The 22,485-nt window shown below is 39.7% G+C and overlaps 1 protein-coding gene across 2 annotated transcripts; it reads right to left on the reverse strand.

Annotated features, from left to right (window-relative positions):
- Positions 1-675: 675 nt before the first annotated feature.
- On the reverse strand, positions 676-21,975 carry LOC109084598 (histo-blood group ABO system transferase-like). Of its 2 annotated transcripts, none has more exons than XM_019099275.2 (6): positions 21,809-21,975; positions 20,781-20,895; positions 6,834-6,869; positions 2,731-2,754; positions 2,323-2,457; positions 676-1,698 (listed from the first exon to the last, which is right to left on the reverse strand). In XM_019099275.2, exons 2-6 carry the CDS (start codon positions 20,843-20,845, stop codon positions 1,008-1,010), a joined length of 951 nt encoding a protein of 316 aa, XP_018954820.1. In that variant the 5' UTR covers positions 20,846-20,895; positions 21,809-21,975; the 3' UTR covers positions 676-1,007. The 2 variants fall into 2 exon arrangements, with proteins under 2 accessions (XP_018954820.1, XP_042610188.1); XM_042754254.1 differs by having other exon boundaries at positions 21,870-21,964.
- Between the last annotated feature and the right edge of the window lie 510 nt (positions 21,976-22,485).

The raw sequence follows: 22,485 nt of genomic DNA on the forward strand, positions 1-22,485 counted from the left end.
ATATAAATCTGGATGAGCTGTATCTATATGAAAATGATGGTTTAAAGACCATCAACTTAAAAGGACAGGTGTGCAAATAGGAGGATTGAATTGCAGTAGTGGCAGGTTAGAAGAGTCTCAGGACTTTACAGTGCACACCAGTTATGTGGTACACTTCAAATTTTATACTGCAAACATTACAAACAATACAAGTGAAACAGCATAAGACTATGGCAAAATTCCAGCTTGTGGGACATTCAATTTATTGGAAATGTTTTTTGAATACTGTTTTTGATCTAATTTAAATAATGTATTATCATTAGTATTACTGCTTAAAAAGCATTTTAAAAAGCAGCAGCTACATTTAATACATTTATGGTTTAAGAAATACATTTTTACAAGTGTTACTATTCGGGTTTATTATAAATGTAGTGTTTTCAGTATTTTGAGGTAAATGAGTTTTGATAAGGTCTTATACACTGCAAAATAAACAAAACATTTTATGAATTTTACGCTTAAAACAAGTAAACAAAATCTCCAAATAGACCAAGAGAAAACACATTTTACGTGATGTCTAAAAACAGGTCTTAATTATTATTTGCTTCTCAGCGTCATTAATGTCGTTTTAAGGATAAGAATTTTTTTTTTTTTTTTTACTCAAAAAAAGTCAGAAGAAAAACAGGATTTGCCATGTAGATGAAATATGATTAAATGTTTTATATGAATACATCTGGTCATCACTGATTCACAGCTCACGAGAACATTACAGTATATTACACACATGGCATCTTTATTGACTTATAAATTATATATCTGAAAAATATTATGGCAGATGATTTAATCAGTATTTAACAAGGTGTCAGACATTGTCAGTCATAATTAAAACTATGTCTTTCAGTTAAATGTCCCTGTGGAAAGCCAACATGCTTGAAATGGGTTTTAATCAAATTTGTGATCTCTCAAATTTGTTTTTTTTTTTTCTTGTGAAACTCAACATGTTGATGAGGATGTAAACGTTCACAAAACTGCTACAAGTTTGGACGAACTTCAGCATTGTTTTTAGCGACATGAGAGAAGCGAATTATTTTCACTTGGCCTACACACATACTAATGTCCCGCCACAGATATTCAGGTGAAAGCAGTTTGCTGGGTTTGTTATAAAATAAATACTTGTTCAAGTGAGATTCCTCATGCCATATCGCCTCAATGGAGTTTGCAGCATCAATGTTCATCTGCTCCCGGCAAGTTCTGGTGAGTTTATGTACATCATTCAATGAGCCACCAAATGCAGCGCCAGTATAATAATAATCACCTTCCCCAGCTGGAATATATGCTTGAGACTCTCGTCTGTGCTCATAAGTAAATATGAACCTTGGAACATTAAAGAACCAAGGATGTATCACACCTACCAGACGACCCAAAGTCTCCACACCCCAACGGCCATAGAACTTTGTATCTATGTCAAGGCAGAAAATATAGTCTGCCTCATTGGCCAGTTCATTCTCTATTAGTTTTTCCAGTATTCCCATCCTGCCCATACTAATGTCCTGCCATCTGTTCAAACTTGGAACCTTCTTTACTGTCAGATAACGTTCTTGACCTAGTTTTACATTAGGAATTGCCTCTGGTTGATCTGTAAACAGGTAGTAATGTACTCGAAATCCAACAAAGTAATGCTCCTCTGCTGACTCCAGAAAATCTTTGAGAAAACGTGTATATCTGGAAAAAAAGTGAGAGGAGCAGATATTAAAATGTATATATTTTATGTGTACGTTACTGACCCCATATAAGTTTGAAAGAATTCAATACTCTTATTAAGCAAGGACAGTAAAAACAAACCATTGTTACAAAAGATATCTACACTCTTAAAAATAAAGGTGCTTTAAAAGGTTCTGCACAGCAATGCCATAGAAGAACCATTTTTGGTTCCACAAAGAACCATTCAGTCAAAGGTTCTTTAAAGAACCATCTCTTTCTTACCTTTTTATAATCTGAAGAACCTTCTTTCGCCACAAAGAAACTTTTGTGAATCAGATGTTAAAGGTTCTTTATGGAATTATTCTGACACACCTTTATTTTTAAGAGTGTATTTCAAATCAGTGCTATACACAAAATATAAAGAAAAGACACTTTTATTAGTAAAGTAACTTGTATGTAAAGTAAGCATGCAGTTTGACTTCCCTTAGTAATTTTGTTGCTAGTTAAATTTACAAAATCTTCCAAGAACACTGTATTAACAAAAAAGGTAACAATATAAATAGAATATAATAAAATAAAAAGGGGAGAAATTATAAAGAGAAAAAGATGTATTTTGAGAGTCTGAGAAGTATGTAAACTTGTTACTTTCCCAAAGCGAAGAGAGTGGTTGCTATGGTGATGTTTTGTTGTTTGTAGATAGAGTCGATCAGTGTGGCGTCAAAGGTTCCCTCCCAAACAATCGGGGCTAACCATGGTGTTAAAGAAGCAACATCTGTCCGACTGTATTAAACACACATATGTAATCATTCATTGATTACAATTAAACATTGGTATTTCTATGTAAGCATCTGTACACTGTAAACAGTTTCCATAAGCAGCAATTATTTTCAACAATTTGCAAAAATGAAAGAATTTGCATTCTTCAATTATCTTATGTCAGGGTATTAAACTGTGTGGTTTTAAAAGCACCATATAGTGTAATTATGTGTGTGCATGAGCGTACTTGTATGTTGAATACATATGTACGTATGTATGCATTATATGAGTACTTACCCCAGGTGACCTGTTAGATGATTTCTGCAAACCAAAACACAATTATGACTGGACTATGTAACTCATGTTGAGCTGTAATCAAACAACAACAGCAGGGTTTTCCATAGTCAAGCAACAGTCCTCATCTGTATGTCAGAGTATACATGACATTATGCTTAATTACATGACACATATCACCGGTATTTCAGAGCATACGCACAATGTGTATAAATGCTGGGTGAGGCTGAGCTACATTTGTGTTATCCATCTGTCCAACCAATAATTGTGGTACACAATAATTGCACTGATATGATTTCAGATGGACTAAAGCCACTATAGTGTGACATTTTAATAAATTGTAGTCTCAATTTCTTAGCTGACAGGAGTGGCACCTGGTGTCAGTGTTGCCAAGGCTGCTGTTTTTCTACCACCATTTACTACTGCAGACTACCACTGTTGCTGCGGGTTGTTTTTTAGTCTGTGGGTTAAAGCAATCTCCCCAGAATGCTATTTCGATGGAAGGGGCCTCCAACAGAGTGGAAAACCATGGAAAAAACACAGTTGGGCCACTTTTGATTAACAGAACTGGCATCCCTGCCTGGTGTGGTTCCCTTCTGAGCTTTCAAAAGACATTCCTTCCCTTCCAACCTTTCCTGAAGTCTTATTGGCTCACGGCAGTCCAACCGACTAGCCAATTGTCGCGAAGTATGCAAATCGCATGCAAATACTAACAAGCTCAAGAGGCAGTATAAAATGCGGTGGACGTGACAATTACGTCAGAATCTTCTACTTCACCTGCTGAATTCATTATGGCTACAGTTTGCAAGATCTACGCGGGACCAATAGAGCCGCCAGATTAACATGACCACTGCATCGGCTGCCTGGGCCTAGCCAAGCGCTGGATGAGTTTGTGTCCTTTGGCCAAGGAGGAGGGGGATGACTCTATGTCCATTTCGGCCTCGGAGAGTGAGGATTGGGTGGGATGGGAGCCCGACCAACCGGACAGCATGGGGTCCCCAGACCTCCAGGAGGAGCTCCTCTGGTTTTTTCGAAGGCTGTCCAGGAGTTGGAGCTTACCTGGAGTCCTCCAGAGGAGCCCGCCAGGAGTAAGCTCGACTCCTGGTATTTCAGGTCCAACCGGAAAGCTGACTCAAGGGCGTCTGTCCCCTTTTTCCCCAAGGTACATGAGCAGCTGGTGAAAACGTGGTCTGTGCCCCAATCGGCGTGTGTCCACTCTGCCACACAGGCCATCTTTTCCCATGTGGATGGAGTGGAGGTCCACATTTACTTGCGCTCTCCCCCATCAAGAAGACCATTGCTGCACACCTGTGTCCTGCAGCAGCCAAGACTCTAGGCTCTGGCCTCTTTGGTGATGCCATGGAGTCCATTATTGAACTCTTCGAGGAGGCTCAAAAGCACACCAAAGCCATGAGTTACTTGATGCTGAGGCAAGCTTTCCAGCAGACGGCGAGATCCAGGTCCTTGTCGGCATCTGGCTCTTCCCAATGGAGGGGTAAACCCAGCGACTGCAGCAGTGACTGCTACTGCTCCTCGCCAGGAGCCGGGAGGAAGGCGTGGGGTCCTGGGAGGAAGAACCATGGCCAGCAGAGGAGCTCGCAACATGACTCTCTCCCACCACTGACTGATAAGCTGTTGTCCTGATGGTCTGAAGAGAGTAGGAGAATGTTCCAAGCACCACAAGTTCATGTGTTCAAATGTTTGTGTGATGAATGTTCATTCAATAAACATGCATACATTCTCACAAAAAGAGCTCTTTCCTCCCCACTTAGTCAATGCGGTGCTGCTCGCCCCACCTCAGAGCAGTGCGCAGCCAACGCCCACACAGGTAACAGTCACACAGCACTCGGCGGCGCATCCAACGACCAAGCCGTTAAAGCCGCTATGTGTCAGTTCCTGAGTGTGTAGGAAGTTATTCCGGAAATCTTGCACTTGCTACTCGGTGCGATAGAGCATGGGTATACCCTTCAATTCAGATGCAGACCACCCCATTTCAATGGCATGGTGCAGTCTCAAACACTGACTCAAAATCCCCCGGTTCTGAGACAAGAGGTATGCAGTCTGCTCAAAAAAGGAGCGAAAGAGTGAGTCCTGCCAAGCGAGCTAGAGAGCGTTTTTTACAGCCGCTATTTGTGGTAGCCAAAAGAGATGGGGGACTCCACCTGATTCTAGATCTCAGGCCCATCAATAGAGCACTTTGCAAGCATCAGTTTAGGATGATAATGCTGAAACAGATCCTGATGCAAATTCACCCTGGGGACTGGTTTGCGTCCGTGGACTTAAAGGACGCTGACTTTCACATTCAGATAGCACCACGTCACAGACGCTTTCTAAGGTTTGCTTTTGAGGGCACAGTGTACCAATACTCTGTTCTCCCATTCGGACTTGCTTTGGCCCCATGCACTTTCTCAAAATACAAGGATGCAGCACTTTCCCCCCTCAGAGCGAGCGGGATGCACGTGTGCAGCTCCTCCTGTGTTTCGGGGCTGATCCCTCACCTGTCTTATGATCATCCTTACCCCCGAGGCAAGATCTTGCATGGAGCACCAGACCGAAGCCGACTGGTGGTTGTTTTGTATTTCTTCCATTTTCGAATAATCACACCAACAGTTGTCTTCTTCTCACCAAGCTTCTTGCTGATGGTCTTGTAGCCCATTCCAGCTTTGTGCAGATCTACAATATTGTCTCTGACATCCTTTGACAGCTCTTTGGTCTTGCCCATGGTGGTGGGAGAGGTTGGAATGGAAGATACAGATTGTGTAGACAGATGTCTTATACACCTAACGAGCTGACATTAGGTGTAACTTCTTAAAGTGACAGGACTAATCTTTGTTCCACATGGGCACATAATCAATCTGTGGGAGCCAGAATTCTTGCTGGTTTCACTCACTGAAATGCAAATACATTTCTAATCTTTATATAATATGTTCTTTCTGGATTTTTTTGGTTGATATTCTGTCTCTATTCGTTAAAATAAACCTACCGTAAAAATTACAGACCCTTCATTTCTTTGTAAATGGGACAAACTTCTGACCTTTCTCTGTTAACCCCATGGTTGTGTTTGAAAAAAAATATAAGGCAACTGGTGAGACTGGTAATAAATAAATAAATAAATAAATAAATAAATAAATGCCAAGAAATCCTAATATGGGCAAAAGCATCCAGTGATCACTGTAGCCAGAGCCATAGAGAAACAGAGTTCCGACACTCCCATAGGCTTCCATAGGAACTGAGGAATGCGGAAGTAAAGCGTGTTATGGAGCACCCAATAGTTCCAAAAAACCAATAGTTTCAGCATTGAAACCCATTCATTTCAGTGTTTCTCAAGCACACTCGCCAGAAATTTAAGGAAATTACAGCAGTTTTTGAGCAAATTGCAGAGGTTATGAAGAACAGGGGGTCAACTGTAAATACTGACTTTTTTGCCAATAAATGCCTTTAAAACGTATGATATGCTTATCCATTTCAGTATACCATAGAGACATGTGGAAAAATAATCTGGAAATACTGAAGCAGCAAACTTTGCGAAACAAAATTTATGCCACTGCCAAAACTTTTGGCAATGACTGTAGATATTTGCGTTGAGTAGCTCACACAAAGACTGCAGAGCACTGATCACCTGCCGATTTTCCCCTGATCACAGCCCGACATGTCGGCAAGCTCATTGACTTGCAAATTGGTCTTAAATCTGGCTTAAATGCTGTAGTGTGAACTTGGCTAAATAAAAAGCAGAAATGTTTGTACTGATTAAGTGTGAAGACAAAAAATACACGATTGTGACAATATATTGTTTATGTGTGTTTTTCAAGTCATCACCAGGTAGTAAATAAAGTATATGAATGATGCCGTGACAGTACAGAAACTATAAAAAATATTTTCTGGCTTATTCTGTGATAAAAATGGAAAGTGTTTGTAGTATATAAATCAATCATAAAATTGTCATTAGGAAAAACAAAATAATAATATAATTTTTTTTTTAATTTCTTAGCCATTTAAAAGAGGTTTTTTTTTTTTTTGGTCAGTTATAAATTGTTTAAATCAGACTGAAACTGAATGCTCATGTCCATGTGATGAATGAATATAATGCATGAATATAGACTACTCACCCAAACCAAATGGAGTTAAATCCCCAGTAAACGAGCCTGTGAGGGAAGACATGATAATCCTAAGAAGAGATCTTTTGGAAATGTGTCAACGCTCACACATTTTCAGTGTTTAAGTTAAAAGTAGGTTTTAAGTAACTTATGTATTTTTTGCTTGGCAACAAATGCTCTGAGGAAGGCGCTGAAAATTTTGTTTGTCAACCTCATCCAGGAAAGTTGGTCAACCTATCTTTTTGAATGAGCAAAAAAGGGAACTCTATGTAACTGTTTCAATAACATATTTCAGTAGTCATTTAATCTTACAACAAAATTATTATAAATTATCTTGTAGGCTGGTTCAGCTAACAGGTCATTTCAACAGGAATTTCCATTACATTGTGGTGATGTTTTAGATTTTGGATGCTCAGCTATATAATATCACACATACATTGTACCTTTAAAAGCTTTAAAATGTTTGCCACATTCCATTAATATTCACTCTCAGGAAAATATGTGCAAAATTTGTACCTGTAGGGGTTCAAGAGCTTGTTATACAACCTTCTTAACTCCTGCATAATAGTACCATTAGAGTAAATCTTACTACCTTAAGGGTGCAGCCTATACATACACACACACGGAAAAAAATTATAAACGTAACACTTGTTTTTGCCCCCATTTTTAATGAGCTGAACTCAAAGATCTAAGACTTTTTCTATGTACACAAAAGGCCTAATTCTGTCAAATATTGTTCACAAATCTGTCTAAATATGTGTTAGTCAGCATTTATCCTTTGTTGAGATAATCTATCCACCTCACAGGTGTGGCATATCAAGATGCCGATTAGACAGCATGATTATTGCAGAGGTGTGCCTTAGCCTTGCCTCAATAAAAGGCCACTCTAAAATGTGCAGTTTACTGTATTGTGGGCCGGGTGGGGGGAGGGGGTTGGGGTTAGGGGGTTGGGTAGGGGGGGTTAATGAAAACCAGTCCAGTCAGTATCTGGTGTGACCCCCATTTGCCTCACGCAGTGCAACACATCTCCTTCGCATAGAGTTGATCAGGTTGTTGATTGTGGCCTGTGGAATGTTGGTCTACTCCTCTTCAATGGCTGTGCGAAGTTGCTGGATATTGGCAGGAACTGGAACACGTTGTCATATACGCCCATCCAGAGCATCCTAAACATACTCAATGGGTGACATGTCCGGTGAGTATGTTGGCCATGCAAGAACTGGGATGTTTTCAGCTTCCAGGAATTGTGTACAGATCCTTGCAACATGAGGCCGTGCATTATCACTCTGCAACATGAGGTCGTGGATGAATGGCACAACAATGGGCCTCAGGATCTCGTCACAGTATCTCTATGCATTCAAAATGCCATCAATAAAATTCACCCGTGTTCGTTGTCCATAACATACACCTGCCCATACCATAACCCTACCGCCACCATTGGCCACTCGATCCACAACGTTGACATCAGCAAACTGCTCACCCACATGACGCCATACACGCTATCTGCCATCTGCCCTGTAAAGTGAAAACCGGGATTCATCTGTGAAGAGAACACCTCTCCTAAGTGCCAGATGCCATCAAATGTCAACATTTGCCCACTCAAGTCGGTTACGACGACAACCTGCAGTACGGTCGAGACCCCGATGAGGACGACGAGCATGCAGATGAGCTTCCCTGAGACTGTTTCTGACAGTTTGTGCAGAAATTCTTTGGCTATGCAAACCAATTGTTGCAGCAGCTGTCTGGGTGACTGGTCTCAGACGATCTTGGAGGTGAAGATGCTGGATGTGGAGGTCCTGGGCTGGTGAGGTTACACGTGGTCTGTGGTTGTGAGGCTGGTTAGATGTACTGTCAAATTCTCTGAAATGCCTTTGAAGATGGCTTATGGTAGAGAAATGAACATTCAATTCATGGGCAACAGCTCTGGTGGACATTCCTGCAGTCAGCATGCCAATCCCACGCTCCCTCAAAACTTGCGACATCTGTGGCATTGTGCTGTGTAATTAAACTGCACATTTTAGAGTGCCCTTTTATTGTGGCCAGCCTAAGGCACACCTGTGCAATAATCATGCTGTCTAATCAGCATCTTGATATGCCACACCTGTGAGGTAGATGGACTTTCTCAGCAAAGGAGAAGTGCCCACTAACACAGATTTAGACAGATTTGTAAACATTATTTGAGGGAAATAGGCCTTTTGTGTACATAGAAAAAGACTTAGATCATTGAGTTTAGCTCATGAAAAATAGGGGCAAAAACAAAAGTGTTGCGTTTATAATTTTGTTCAGTGTATATACACTGTGTGTATTTATAAATATATACACTGTGTATATATATATATATATATATATATATATATATATATATATATATATATATATATATAATATATATATATATATATATATATACACACACACACACACACACACACACACACACACACACACACACACACACACACACACAGGGCTACACACACACACACACAGTCAACCCAACACTGGAGTAGAAAAGATAAAATAAATACAAAACATTTCTATCCATTATCCTAATCCAGGAAACCCATCAAAACTTTGGAAAACTCGCTGCTCACCCGCTATTTTAAACCAATATAATTGAAAAAAGGTCTCATGAATTAGCACCATTAGAGCTCACGTCTTTTACATAACCTCTTAGCCCAGATAAGAGAGCATAGAGCAGGTTTGTTGTATTTGAGTTCACATCAGAATCAGAAAAAGCTTTATTGCCAATTGTGCTTACACACAAGGAATTTGTCTTGGTGACAGAAGCTTCCAGTGCACAGACAAGTGACACAGATAAGAAAATAAAAATAAGTGATTTAAAATAAACATACAAAAACAATACACAACAGAAAAAAATACAATAGAAAATTTATGTAAGTACAGATAAGTTTTACACAAATTATACAAGGGAATGTGGATAGATGTATATGTTAAATAACATGCGTATAAAAAAATATAAGTATAGATAGTAAGGTATTCCAAGTTTTATTGCACAGTGGGGAGAGCATTTAACTGTTCATAAAGTAGATGGCCTAAGATAAAAAAAAAGACAAAAAAAAAAAAAACTTTTTCCTGTGTCTGGCCGTTTTGGTTCTCATTGCTCTGTAACACTGACCAGATGGCAATAGTTAAAAGAGGAAGTGGCCTGGGTGTGAGGGGTCCAGAATGATTTTGCCAGCCCTTTTCCTTACACTAGATGAGTACAGTTCTTGGAGAGTGGAGAGGGTTGTACCAGTGATTCACTCAGCAGTCATCGGTGCAACCCTCCCAACTCTCTATAAGGCTTTGTGTTATTTGTGTGCATCCAGGATTTTCTTCAATGAACACACCTTCAGTGGAGATTAGCTCTGGGTATATACCATTGTTCTACTAACATGTTTTACAAAATAACCTGATAATTTCAACAAAAAAGAAACAATTTTTTGAAAACACAGTGATCAAAATTAAAGAACAGTAACCACTGTAGCACTAAAGAAGAAACCTAAAATTTTGGAGCGTTAGGTTGGGTTCAGACTACACAATATTTTTGTCAGTCATGGTAGTCACGGTGTCAGATTACACGATTTTGACCCCTAATATCTTTTCGTGTCATGGACAAGAAACATGTCAGACTACACGTTGCTTCCCGACCATTCATCACGAGCCGTCTTTAACGATGCACGTGATGTCATCGAGAAGGCAGAACTAGTGACTGACTTCTGAAAGAAAAAAAAATAAATAAATTGTAAACATTGCTGAAGCGTTTCCACTATCGTTCGCCAACATATTTATTTTTTTGTTCTATCGTGATAGTCCCTCGATGACACATCATACAGGCAGGAGTACTGTTGCCACAGCTCCACGTACCTTTCCTCCATCTCATAATTCCACCTAGCAGCACCACCATCTCTCTTATATTTCACTATGTTTGAAAACTGTATGAAAGAGCTTCTGTACACCAATGTGACCGAACTCGTCGTGGATAATGAAAAAAAAAAACCCCAGCTAGTCCTTCTGTCGTGATGCATTGCAGATGCGGAATTGGTTGAGGTCCACTATGACGCACTACACTAGCTGAAACGATGGAATCTTGTGTCCCGACTAGGGTTGGGAACCGAGAACCGGTTCTTATTAAGAACCGGTTCTGTTTTTTTAAAAGAACCGGAACCGTGAGCAATTTCTAAGTTTCGGTTCCAAAAACGGTTCTGGTGCAACACGTGACCAAGCGCTGTGAGCAGCCTTGCGCTGGTGTTCTGACGATTCTGTTTTTCCCGTAAAGGATGTCACAAACCAAATAACAGAAACGTCACTCTGCCTCTTTAATTACTGAGCACATTTTTTCTAATGACGCACACTCCACAGACACGCGCGCCACATCATGTCTTTAACTGCCCAATACATGTTTCCTATGACTGTACTGCATTCGCGCCTTTGATAACTGCGCACGTCGTTTTGTCTGACTGTACATGTACCGGCAGCGTGCAGCAACTGCCGCCACAAAATTTCATTATATTTGTCCCATATTTTCATTAATATACATACTGACTTTAACTTGGACCACTAAATAAATAGACTGCTATTGTTATGCAAGTATGAGGGCTAGATTATTTAGTGTACAGGTCATTTCAAGAGTGATAAACAAAGTGATAGAAAATATTTGTTTTCATGCATTTTAAATGTTTAAAAATGTGAGAACCACTCATTGCATCACAGCATCTATTAACTGCATTATTTGTAAAATAGGGGCTTTATGGAGTGTGTGTATACATGGTTATAAGTATAACATTTCATTAATTTAGGGAAATGAACAAGTGTCTTAGCCCTCAAGGGACTATTTGGCCAACCTTATTCCTGCTTGAAAAGCAAAATGTTATTGACGGTGTAAAAAACATCAACTTTTAAGCACATGCTGATTGATGGACTTGCATTACTCAACATTACTTACTACCTTCCAGCAACACTACATTCAATGAAGGTAAAATAGTAAAAAAAAAAAAAAAACATAATAATAGTTTATTTAAATGGAATCGGAACCAGACAATTTGTATACTAATATATATGTTGAATTTTGACATTGACAACCTTTAAATTAAGTTGACAGTAAGTAATAAACAGTATTGAGCATTGAGTATTGAGTATTTGAGTATTGTGCATTTTTCCTTACCACTATTTTTTTAATAGTTGTTTAATGATTTTAATGGAACCAGGATCGGAACCGGAATCGGAACTGGAAAATTTCTAACGATTCCCAACCCTAGTCCCGACGCCCATTGTCGTTTCCGAATCCCCACAACACCCTATGTCATGCAAATCATGGCAAAATTTAGCTAAAATTGTGTAGTCTGAACCAGGCATTACAGCTGTCAGAAATTAGCAGGAAGTGTATAGGACATCACTAGTTTCTCACACAGCTCTTGTGTGATCTTGGTCTACTTATCTTAGTTCATATCGTATTCATAGTTTGGTAACTGTGGTGGGTTTCTTAGCCATAACTTTGTCACCAAGGATTTTCCTTTAGATCAGGGTTTAGATCAGGACTCTGGGCTGGCCATTTCATTATTTCAGTGTTCTTGGCTTCAAGGAACTGCTTTACCCATTTTGCAGTGCGACAGGGGGGTTGTCTTGCATAAAAAAAGCAGGCTGATTGGAAGATGCTTGCAGGGAAGGTACTGCATGTTGCTAAAGGTAGTTCTGATAAACATATACATTTACCCTGTCATGTGTCTGTATAAGAGGCCCAACTCCTGCTGCAAAAAAAATCCCCAAACCATGACACTTCCTCCTCCTCCTTTCACTGACTACTTTTGTTGTTTCTTTTGCTAAAATAGCATAAAAAAAATAAAGGTTATTTTTCAGGCTAGACCAGCCAGTACGCAAGCACAGTCCTGAGCGCATGTCTCAGAACGCTGAATTTTTCTATAGCAATCGGGACTTCTAACAGCAGCTGCAGTGACCCTCTGACTTTACCGATTAGCGATTGACTCTTTTACTCAGAAGGTAGGCTTCGTTTTATAGAAACCATACGAGTGACACGTCTTTTGAATTCTATAGTCTTTGTCATGGAACAGCATACAGTGTTTCCTTGGTTACTTCTGTAAACAAAGCAGTGCAGTGCTGCTTTAATATGCATTAATACAGAGTCAAGATGAAAAGAAAATATCATCTAAACTTTTCTAAAGACAGTCAGTTCCCCTCAGAGAAATTCATATAAAGTCCTACCCCCAACTGTATCGCGATTTGTTAAATATCTCAACTGATTTGAATCATCACATATTTGTATAGTTTTCCAACCGGCTCACGGTGCATCGTTACATCCCTAGCTTTCAGTCCGACTTCTCTTTAACATCACAAGACAGATCCTTACCCTGTTCAGCGCTGAACTGGTGAACAATTCCAGCTGCAGTGTTGAACCAATTCCCATTGAGAGTCTCCGCATTATCATCTCCTCTCATGCATTTGTCTTATGTGGATGATCAGCCTTTTTGGGGGACTTGAATGAATTTGTGCCATTGTAAATCTGCAGTTCCTTGAATATTACAGATTTAGAATGGCTAACTTCTCTTGCAGTGGCTGAAAGGGTCATCCCTTTGGGCTGTTGCAGGGTTTCAGTCCCCTTAGAGTGGCCCGCCATCTTGCAATCTCAGTGAAAATTAGAGGAAAGCTGCCAGTTAAATGGGGTTTGTCATATAATTAAGGAAATTAGCACCAGGTGCAAGATTAACACCAATAACTTGGAGGTACCTGTAAGTGTTCTCTAATTTTGATCAGAGTTCTTTTTCCAAGTATCTCATTTAAGTTTTTATACTGTGATTCAGAATACAATTAATGAAATATGCTTAAAAAACTGCCCTTCTACTCCTGTTAGGATAATTACAAATAGAATTAAGCAGTGACCTTGAAATTTAGGAAATTGTAGGCTGTTCTCTAATTTTGATCTCCACTGTAAGTTATGTCCTTTCAAATTTTCCATCAGCAACGTTGGATGGGCAGATCAACATTCAGATGGCCTGTGAGCAAATTAAACATTCAGACAGTCTTCACGGGTAGATACAGAGAAAGAGAGACAGAGATAAGAGAAACAGCATCACTGGTTGTCTGTGTGATCATTTATATCTTTGAGAATAATAGTTTCTGTCATCTGACACCCGCATTAATGGAAGCAGTTTAAACACACCAAACTGGTTTTTGGTTTTGTGAGAATTTAAAGGTTAAACTATTGTGTACATAGTGTATACAATAAACATTTTCCATGTGCAGTCAACCAATAACTAACTATCAGGCTATCTTGTATAAAAAAAAAAAAAAAAAAAAAAAAACTAAAAGCTTTAAATCTTTTCTTAAACGTGCCAAACTGTTTTAACATAAAACTGACAAACAGACAGTTGGTATATACAATCTAACCAGCCATTTTATTAGGTACACCTTGCTAGTATGGGGTTGGACAATCTTTTGCTTTTAGAACTGCCATAATTCTTCATGGCATAGATTCAGCAAGGTGCTGGAAACATTCCTCTGAAATTCTGATCCATATTGACATGATAGCATCATGCAGTTACTGCAGATTTGTTGGCTGCACATCCATTATGCAAATCTCCAGCACATCTCAAAGGTGGTCTATTGGACTGAGATCTGGTGAGGCCATCTGAGTATAGTGAATTCATTATGTTCAAGAAATCAGTTTGAGATGATCTAACATTATTCTCAAATTTAACATGGATCAAGCTTAGTCAATGGGGCAACTTAGGCTGGGAAACTAACCTGGGGTGCATATCCCAAAAGCACTGTTAGCTAACTATGGTGGTAAGTTCCACTGAACTCTTATTGGTAATGACAGAACGTGCGACCATAGTTGTTTTTGGTAAACGCACCCCTAGTCCGGGGCAGGCTAATTGTCAGGCTAAGCCCTAGTTCCTCAAATACTGACCAATAGGAACACAATGATAGTACCACTGACGCTCTCATATACAATTAATTTACTTCATTAACCACAATCAGTCCAAAAATACAAGTATATAGAAAATGCAACTTTAACAGATCAAATAAATAAAAAGGCTGCAGCGAACTTTAGTGTATTGTGCCCAAGATTAAATGACATTGTTTTAAGATATATGAAAACAGTTTAACATGGTTGCTACTTACACATTCAGCTTATCAACAGTTTCTAGCAAGGCAGCCTTTCTCTCCATTTTTTTTTTATTACAATAGTCCCTTTACAGTTACTACTATCATAAAAATATCTGTCTGTTTAGCATGCATGCACATAAGCCTCACCCACTCCTGACAGCAAAATAGATTTATTTGCATTTCAGCATTTTCAGATGGAGTCAAGGCAAGTCAAGTCACCTTTATCTATATAGCGCTTTATACAAAACAGATTGTGATAAAGAAGCTTTAAAGAGAAAAAAAGGTGTTGATAATGCAAGAGGACAATAGTAAACAACCAGTTTTTCAGTTAAAGTCAGTTCAACAACAAAACAAAATTAACAACTGTTCTGACTCTCGGACACTTTTCAAAACTTTCTCTTTTCTTCTTAGTCTGCCTCCACCCCCTCCTTCATCGACTCTTACAGCCGACGACTTTGCAGTTTTCTTCACAAATAAGACAAGATCCATCAGTGACCAATTCTCCACACCACAGACGGATGATAACTTAATAACGACTAATACACACTCTCTCTCCTCCTCCTCTCCACTCTCAGAGATGGACGTTTCCAAACGTATCCTGTCCAGTCATCCTACTACTTGTCCACTTGATCCTATCCCCACTCACGTCCTTCAAGCGATTTCTTCTTCAGTCATACCTTCACTTACTCACATTGTCAACACCTCTCTTCACTCTGGTACAGTTCCCTCAGCATTTAAGCAGGCTCGGGTAAGCCCACTGCTTAAGAAACCATCTCTAAATCCAGCACTTCTAGAAATCTACAGACCAGTATCCCTTCTTCCATTCATTGCAAAGCCACTTGAGCAAGTTGTGTTCAACCAACTCTCTATGTTTCTTGTACAGAACAACCTCCTGGACAGCAACCAATGTGGCTTAAAAAGTGGCCACTTAACTGAGACTGCCCTACTTTTGGTTACTGAAGCCCTGCGACTGGCAAGAGCAGCTTCCAAATCCTCGGTACTCATCTTACTGGATCTGTCTGCTGCTTTTGACACAGTTAATCACCTGATTCTACTGTCCATCCTCAGAAAGATGGGCATCTCTGGAACCGCACTCCTGTGGTTTAAGTCCTACCTCTCAGGTAGGTCTTTCAGGGTGTCTTGGAGGTGTAGTTTCTGAGTCACAACTTCTTGCTACTGGGGTTCCTCAAGGCTCAGTACTGGGACCACTTCTCTTCTCCATCTACATGACGTCATTAGGATCGGTCATTCAGAAGCATGGCTTTTCCTATCACTGCTATGCTGATGACACTCAACTCCACTTCTCATTCCAACCAGATGATCCGACGGTAGCTGCTCACATTGCAGCCTGTCTGAGTAACATTTCTAGCTGGATGAATGACCATCACCTTCAGCTCAACCTTGCTAACCCATTGTTTCATCACAACTACTCTATACAGCTGGGTTCGTCAACCATAACTCCTTCCAGGACAGCCAGAAACCTAGGAGTTGTGATGGCTCATCAGTTAAGCTTCACAGACCATATTGCTACAACAACCCGGTCCTTCAGATTTGCCTTATACAACATTAGAAAGATTGGACCCTTCCTGTCAAAGCAAGCCACCCAACTTCTTGTCCAAGCTCTTGTTCTCACCAGACTGGACTATTGTAATGCTCTCCTGGCGGGACTTCCTGCATGTACTATCAAGCCCCTGCAACTGATCCAGAATGCAGCAGCGAGGGTTGTCTTCAATGAGCCAAAAAATGCTCACGTTACTCCTCTCCTCATCAGGTTACACTGGCTACAAGTAGCCGCTCGCATCAAATTCAAGGTACTGATGCTTGCATACAAGATGACCACTGGCACTGCAGCAATATACCTAAACTCACTAGTTTAAACTTATGCGCCCTCCAGAAGCTTGCATTCTGCAAGTGAAGGGCGCCTTGTGGTGCCATCCCAAAGAGGTTCAAAATCACTCTTACAGACCTTTTCCTGGACTGTGCCCAGCTTTAGTCTTTACTCATTTTCAAAAAACATATTAAGACTCATATTTTTCGCCAGCACTTGACCAACTAATACTAGCACTTACCTTTTCTTGTCTATCCTATTCTTGGAAAAAAAAACAACAACAAAAAACAACCTTGCTACGGGTTCTGTGCTAGACTAACTGAGACTTGTCATAGCACATGTATACTGTTGTTGTTCTCTCGTTGGTCTGATTGCTTCTATTGTTCTCATTTGTAAGTCGCTTTGGATAAAAGCGTCTGCTAAATGATTAAATGTAAATGTTCATCATTGATGTCATCATCCAGCTCAGTTCGGTTCTCTTCAAATAGTGTCTGTGCAATCAAGTCGACAATATTGCTAGAAATTAAGTGTCCCCAACTAAGCAAGCCAAAGGTGACACTGGCAAGGAACCAAAACGCCATCTGTGACAGAAATGGAGAAAAAAAAACCTTGAGAGAAACCAGTCTCACTTGGAGGGCCAGTTCTCCTTTGGCTAGATGAAACCAGCATGGTGTGGTCTAAAGATGGAGAGTGTACATGTACCTGTGACATGTCAGTTATGCACTGAGGAAAACACAATGTCTTAAATGCATTAAACAGCACAAATATGTTCGCTGTTAGCCATGGTGGATTAATTTGATCCATTTAGACCAGGTTCACAAGCTCAGGACTAAGCTTAGGACTAATAAAAATGCAGGGGAAATCAGAAAGCCATGCTGTCATGGGAATTTTTGTGACAAGTCTTTTGAATATTTATTTTCTTGCAAGAAAAGTTCAACACTGGAGCTGTGCGAAGTCCCTTCATGCTTCAAACGCTCCACCATCATCCCCATCCCAAAGAAATCCAAAATTACAGGACTAAATGACTACAGGCCTGTGGCTTTAACGTCTGTGGTCATGAAGTCATTTGAAAAACTGGTGCTGGCCCACCTGAAGGACATCACTGGACCCTTGCTGGATCCTCTTCAGTTTGCCTACAGAGCAAACAGGTCTGTGGACGATGCGGTAAACATTGGACTGCATTATGTTCTGCAACACCTAGACAGACCGGGGACTAATGTGAGGATCCTGTTTGTGGAATTCAGCTCGGCCTTTAACATGATCATCCCAAACCTCCTCCTGCCCAAACTAACTCAGCTCTCCGTGCCCACTCCGTCTGTCAGTGGATCAACAGCTTCCTGACAGACAGGCAGCAGCTAGTGAGGCTGGGAAAATACACATCCAGCACCCGTACAATCAGCACCGGAGCTCCCAAGGGCTGCGTTCTCTCCCCACTGCTCTTCTCCATGTACACTAATGATTGCACGACTAAGGACCCCTCTGTCAAGCTCCTGAAGTTTGCAGACGACACCACACTCATCGTCCTCATTCAGGACGGTGACGAGTCTGCTTGAGCTTAACACGGAGCTTAACACGCTCAAAACAGTGGAGATGATCATGGACTTCAGGAGAAACCCCCCTGCTCTCCCCCCACTCACCATCATGAACAGCACTGTGACTGCAGTGGAGACATTCAGGTTCCTTGGCACCACTATCTCTCAGGACCTGAAGTGGGACAATCACATTGACTCCATTGTGAAAAAGGCCCAGCAGAGGCTGTACTTCCTTCGCCAGCTGAGGAAGTTTAACCTGCCACAGGAGTTGCTGAAACAGTTCTACTCCACCATCATTGAATCCATCCTTTGCACTTCAGTAACTGTCTGGTTCAGCTCAGCTTCTAAATCTGACCTCAGAAGACTACAGAGGGTAGTCCGGACTGCTGAGAGAATCATCGGTACAACCCTCCCTTAAATTCAAGAACTGTACTTATCCAGAGTGAGCAAAAGGGCTGGCAAAATCACTCTGGACCCCTCACATCCAGCACACTTCCTCTTTAAACTGTTGCCATCTGGTCGACGCTACAGAGCACTGAGCATCAGAACGACCAGACACAGGAACAGTTTCTTCCCTCAGGCAATCCATCTAATGAACACTTGATAATAACTGTGGAACACACTACACTATTTATATTTACATACAGATATTTATCTAACACACATACTTAGTGTACCTTAAATTTTTTGCACATAATATACCTGTACATACATAACTGCTCATTGTAATATACCTGCCATACAATTGTCCATTTGTATATTGTCATTCCTTACCTACTTATTTGTATTTTTTTTTTGTATTTTTTATTCTGTCTCTGTCAATCTGTTGCACTGTGGAGCTTCTGTCACGAAAACAAATTCCTCGTATGTGTGAACATACCTGGCAATAAAGCTCATTCATTAATTCATTCATTCATTCAATCATACAGTCATTCAAGATGACTGCTGAGTGGGACCAAGAGGAAACATCCCAACTCAACATTTATACCTTCATCAAATGTCGATGCTTTGATCTCATCCAATCATAATGCACATTCAATACATATGTCCATTTAAGTTATACAACTATGTCCCCAGATGTGTTTCTAAGTATTCAATGCAAATTATTTTCTAAAAAGCTAGGTATAAAGCATTATAGCATTTCTTGTCTCACACTTGTCTTGCACATACACACACTTTAAATAGATTTCGTGTTGTCTCTCAGCTCATCGAAAACTCAAGCATACTGAAGCAAACTCAAGCACTCAGAGACAGTCTAAAGAACACCCTTTAGTACAGTGAAGCAAATAATATTAATATTAATATTTCAGAAAGAAATAAAATTTCCTCCAAACATGCACATGATGTTTTTTTGTCATGGAAATACAAAGATAGTTTTGTCTAACTTTGTATCGGATTCAAAGGATTCAACAGGAAAACCAAGTCCTATGTTTGGTGGATGTAAATTTTTAGAGGTGGTTAACATGAAAACAAGACATCAAAGTTAATATTTCCCTTTGTGTTACATACCTTAAGTATTCTATAGCAGCAGTTCTCAATTCCAGTCCTCGCGACCCCCTGCTCTGCACATTTTCTATGTCTTTCATTTTTAACACACCTGATTCAGATAATTAGCTCGTTTGATGTGAGCTCTGTGCATGAACTTGTGTTCCCATTGACATGGTCCCTACATAGTGTTCATTTCTCCCTACTCCCTGAGCAGGGGAATTCTGTTGAAGTACTTCACTTCGGAACATTCATTCATGGATTTGCACTCACAACGTCTTCACAAACGGACAAGTGTGACATCATATACCTCTGTAAATAAATACAATTTAAATTCACGTCTCGCACAATTCAATACACTTTGAATGGAACATATACGTTTGCTTCGAACTGGAATCATGGCGGAATATCCTGTGATGTCCACTTCACAGGGCACTTACTTTCGAATAGAACAAATGTTTGAAGCGATAAGAGAGACATACAAAATGTGCAGAGCAGGGGTTCGCGAGGACTGGAATTGAGAACTGCTGTTCTATAGTACTTAGATCAGGCAAGTCCAAACTTGTTTCTGGAGAGCCACTGACCTGCAGAGTTTAACTCCATCTCTAATAAAACACAGCTGCCTGCAATTTTCAAGTTATTCTGAATACTGTGGTTATCACCGGTGTTAGATTAAGGATGAAGCTACTCTGCAGGAGAGTGGCCTACCAGGACTGGAAGTGCCCAACCCTGTTTAAAAGCATGTATTTTGTAATCTGAAGTGAAATACAATTTGAAAGCAACCTTCCCAACACTGCATGCCTGCATACATTGAGTCGTGGCCATGTGACTGGCTGATTATTTGCGGTAACCTATTAAAGTGGCCAGGGAGCATATATGAAAATTACAAGACATAAACAGATTCACAACTAATACTGTAATTCATTTAATATTCAAATGCCAAAAGTGTGAGTAAATTAGCTACATATTTTAAATACAATTTATACATACCCACTCAGTGACAAGCCAACAAACATCCCAAGAAGGAAGAAATGAACATTCTGACGGAGTCGCATTATTGTCGTATCAGCTGGGTCTTGTGCACGTATTCACTCGATGGACTGAACTGGAAAGTGAGAGAGAAAATATTGGGCATGAAACAGTGTGCTGTCAAGCTGCAGGAGAGATTTGAAAGTCAAATACAGCCTGGCAAGGGTGGAACTTTACATTAAGATAAAATCAACAACTACAACCATAACTACAACAACTAAAGACTGATATGTATCTTTCAGCATGCCAGGGTAGCTTAACCTGCTTTTAAAAAGAATTTCTGCATTGATTGTATTTTACACTGGGATGCTATTTGTTAATAATTGTTTTTGCCACAACAGTATGGAGCAGGTGTTGAAATATCACACAATGCATAAAGGTTTGGTTATTTGTATTTGTCAATGAAAATCTAATTAATTCGAAAAAAAATTATGTAGATCTCAGTAAACTGTGAAGATCAGCAAAAGAGTATTTGATGAAATGAAATAAATATCTAGGTGTGAAAGAGTGCAGATAAAGACTGTTCAGTTTGCAATAATTTTAGATATTTTTTATTTCCCACAGCCATGCATGAAAATGAAGTTGTATCTCTGCTGCTGCTGCTTATAAAAAAATAAAAAAATAAAAAAAAAAATAAAAAAAAAAGAGGTTACCCCTTCAATATTAGTGATAGTTAAAGAGGATTTTTAGAATGGGATTCTAGTTTTGAACCGTTTTTGTTTGGGGGTAATTTAATTATACTTTGAATAAAAGGTGCATTTCGTGATGTTACAAGGAACAATGTTTACAGTTTACAGTTCAATGTTTTAATACAAAAACAGCAACAAACGCATCTGTGACAAAGAAAGGGCCTACATGTCCCTGTATAATTAATCACAGCACATCGTTAAAAATCTATTTTAGCCACGTAACTTACTCCTATCGTTGGAATCAGTCGAAAGGCTATAGTGACATGCATTTTTTCCTACAACAAAGTGCGAGGAACTTACGTGACATATTTATCTTTTCGCGTTTGTATAATGGCAGCCACCAGCCTGCAACTTTCAGTACCTGAACCGATCTCTCTGACCACGACGATGACGTGTGTGGGGACCTTGCAAATGAGAACAACGTCGTGATTTCAAGATAGGGCTGATTTTATAACTAGACATTTTTGCAGTCGTAGTAAGTGTGTGCTATTTTTGGACTGGGACGTTCTGAAGTATATAATAGGCCAATGACCGTTAAAATAAGCCAAAATAAGAAAAAATGTTGTTACCCATTTTATGACTCATTTAAAAATGTCTCTGAGCGGCATTAGGTGTTATTAAATAGCTGTTTACAAATAAATTAGCTGCATTAGCGGTTTATAAATCTGATATGTCATAAAGCATTTAGCCACAGATGAAGAGAAAGGAAAGCCCTAAAATCTTGTTCATCTTTGTAGTCACTCCCGCAAAAAAAAAAAAAAAAAAAAACTCAAAAGTTTATGCAGCCTAAGCCCTTTACCGCAACTTGAGGGGGAGTCTTAGAACTTCCTTGAGCCTAAGTCCTAAGATTTCTATTCTCTCTGTTAATTTTTCCCTCTTCAAAAAACCTTTTTTTCTCTAATCAAAACTTTTCTTTTCACACATTTTCCCCCCTTCAAAAACTTTTAAAAACTTTTTTTGTCCACAAGAGGCAAAAA

This window comes from Cyprinus carpio, chromosome A5 (genome assembly GCF_018340385.1).
Source record: "Cyprinus carpio isolate SPL01 chromosome A5, ASM1834038v1, whole genome shotgun sequence".
Taxonomy (NCBI): Eukaryota; Metazoa; Chordata; class Actinopteri; order Cypriniformes; family Cyprinidae; genus Cyprinus; species Cyprinus carpio.

Coding starts and splice junctions, on each gene's coding strand:
- LOC109084598 (XM_019099275.2), bottom strand. CDS start 20,845: ATGCGACTCCGTCAGAATGTTCATTTCTTCCTTCTTGGGATGTTTGTT. Junction 6,870..20,780: donor GTTGGCTTGTCACTGAGTGG/GTATGTATAAAT, acceptor CTTCCCTCACAG/GCTCGTTTACTGGGGATTTA. Junction 2,755..6,833: donor TTTAACTCCATTTGGTTTGG/GTGAGTAGTCTA, acceptor TTTGGTTTGCAG/AAATCATCTAACAGGTCACC.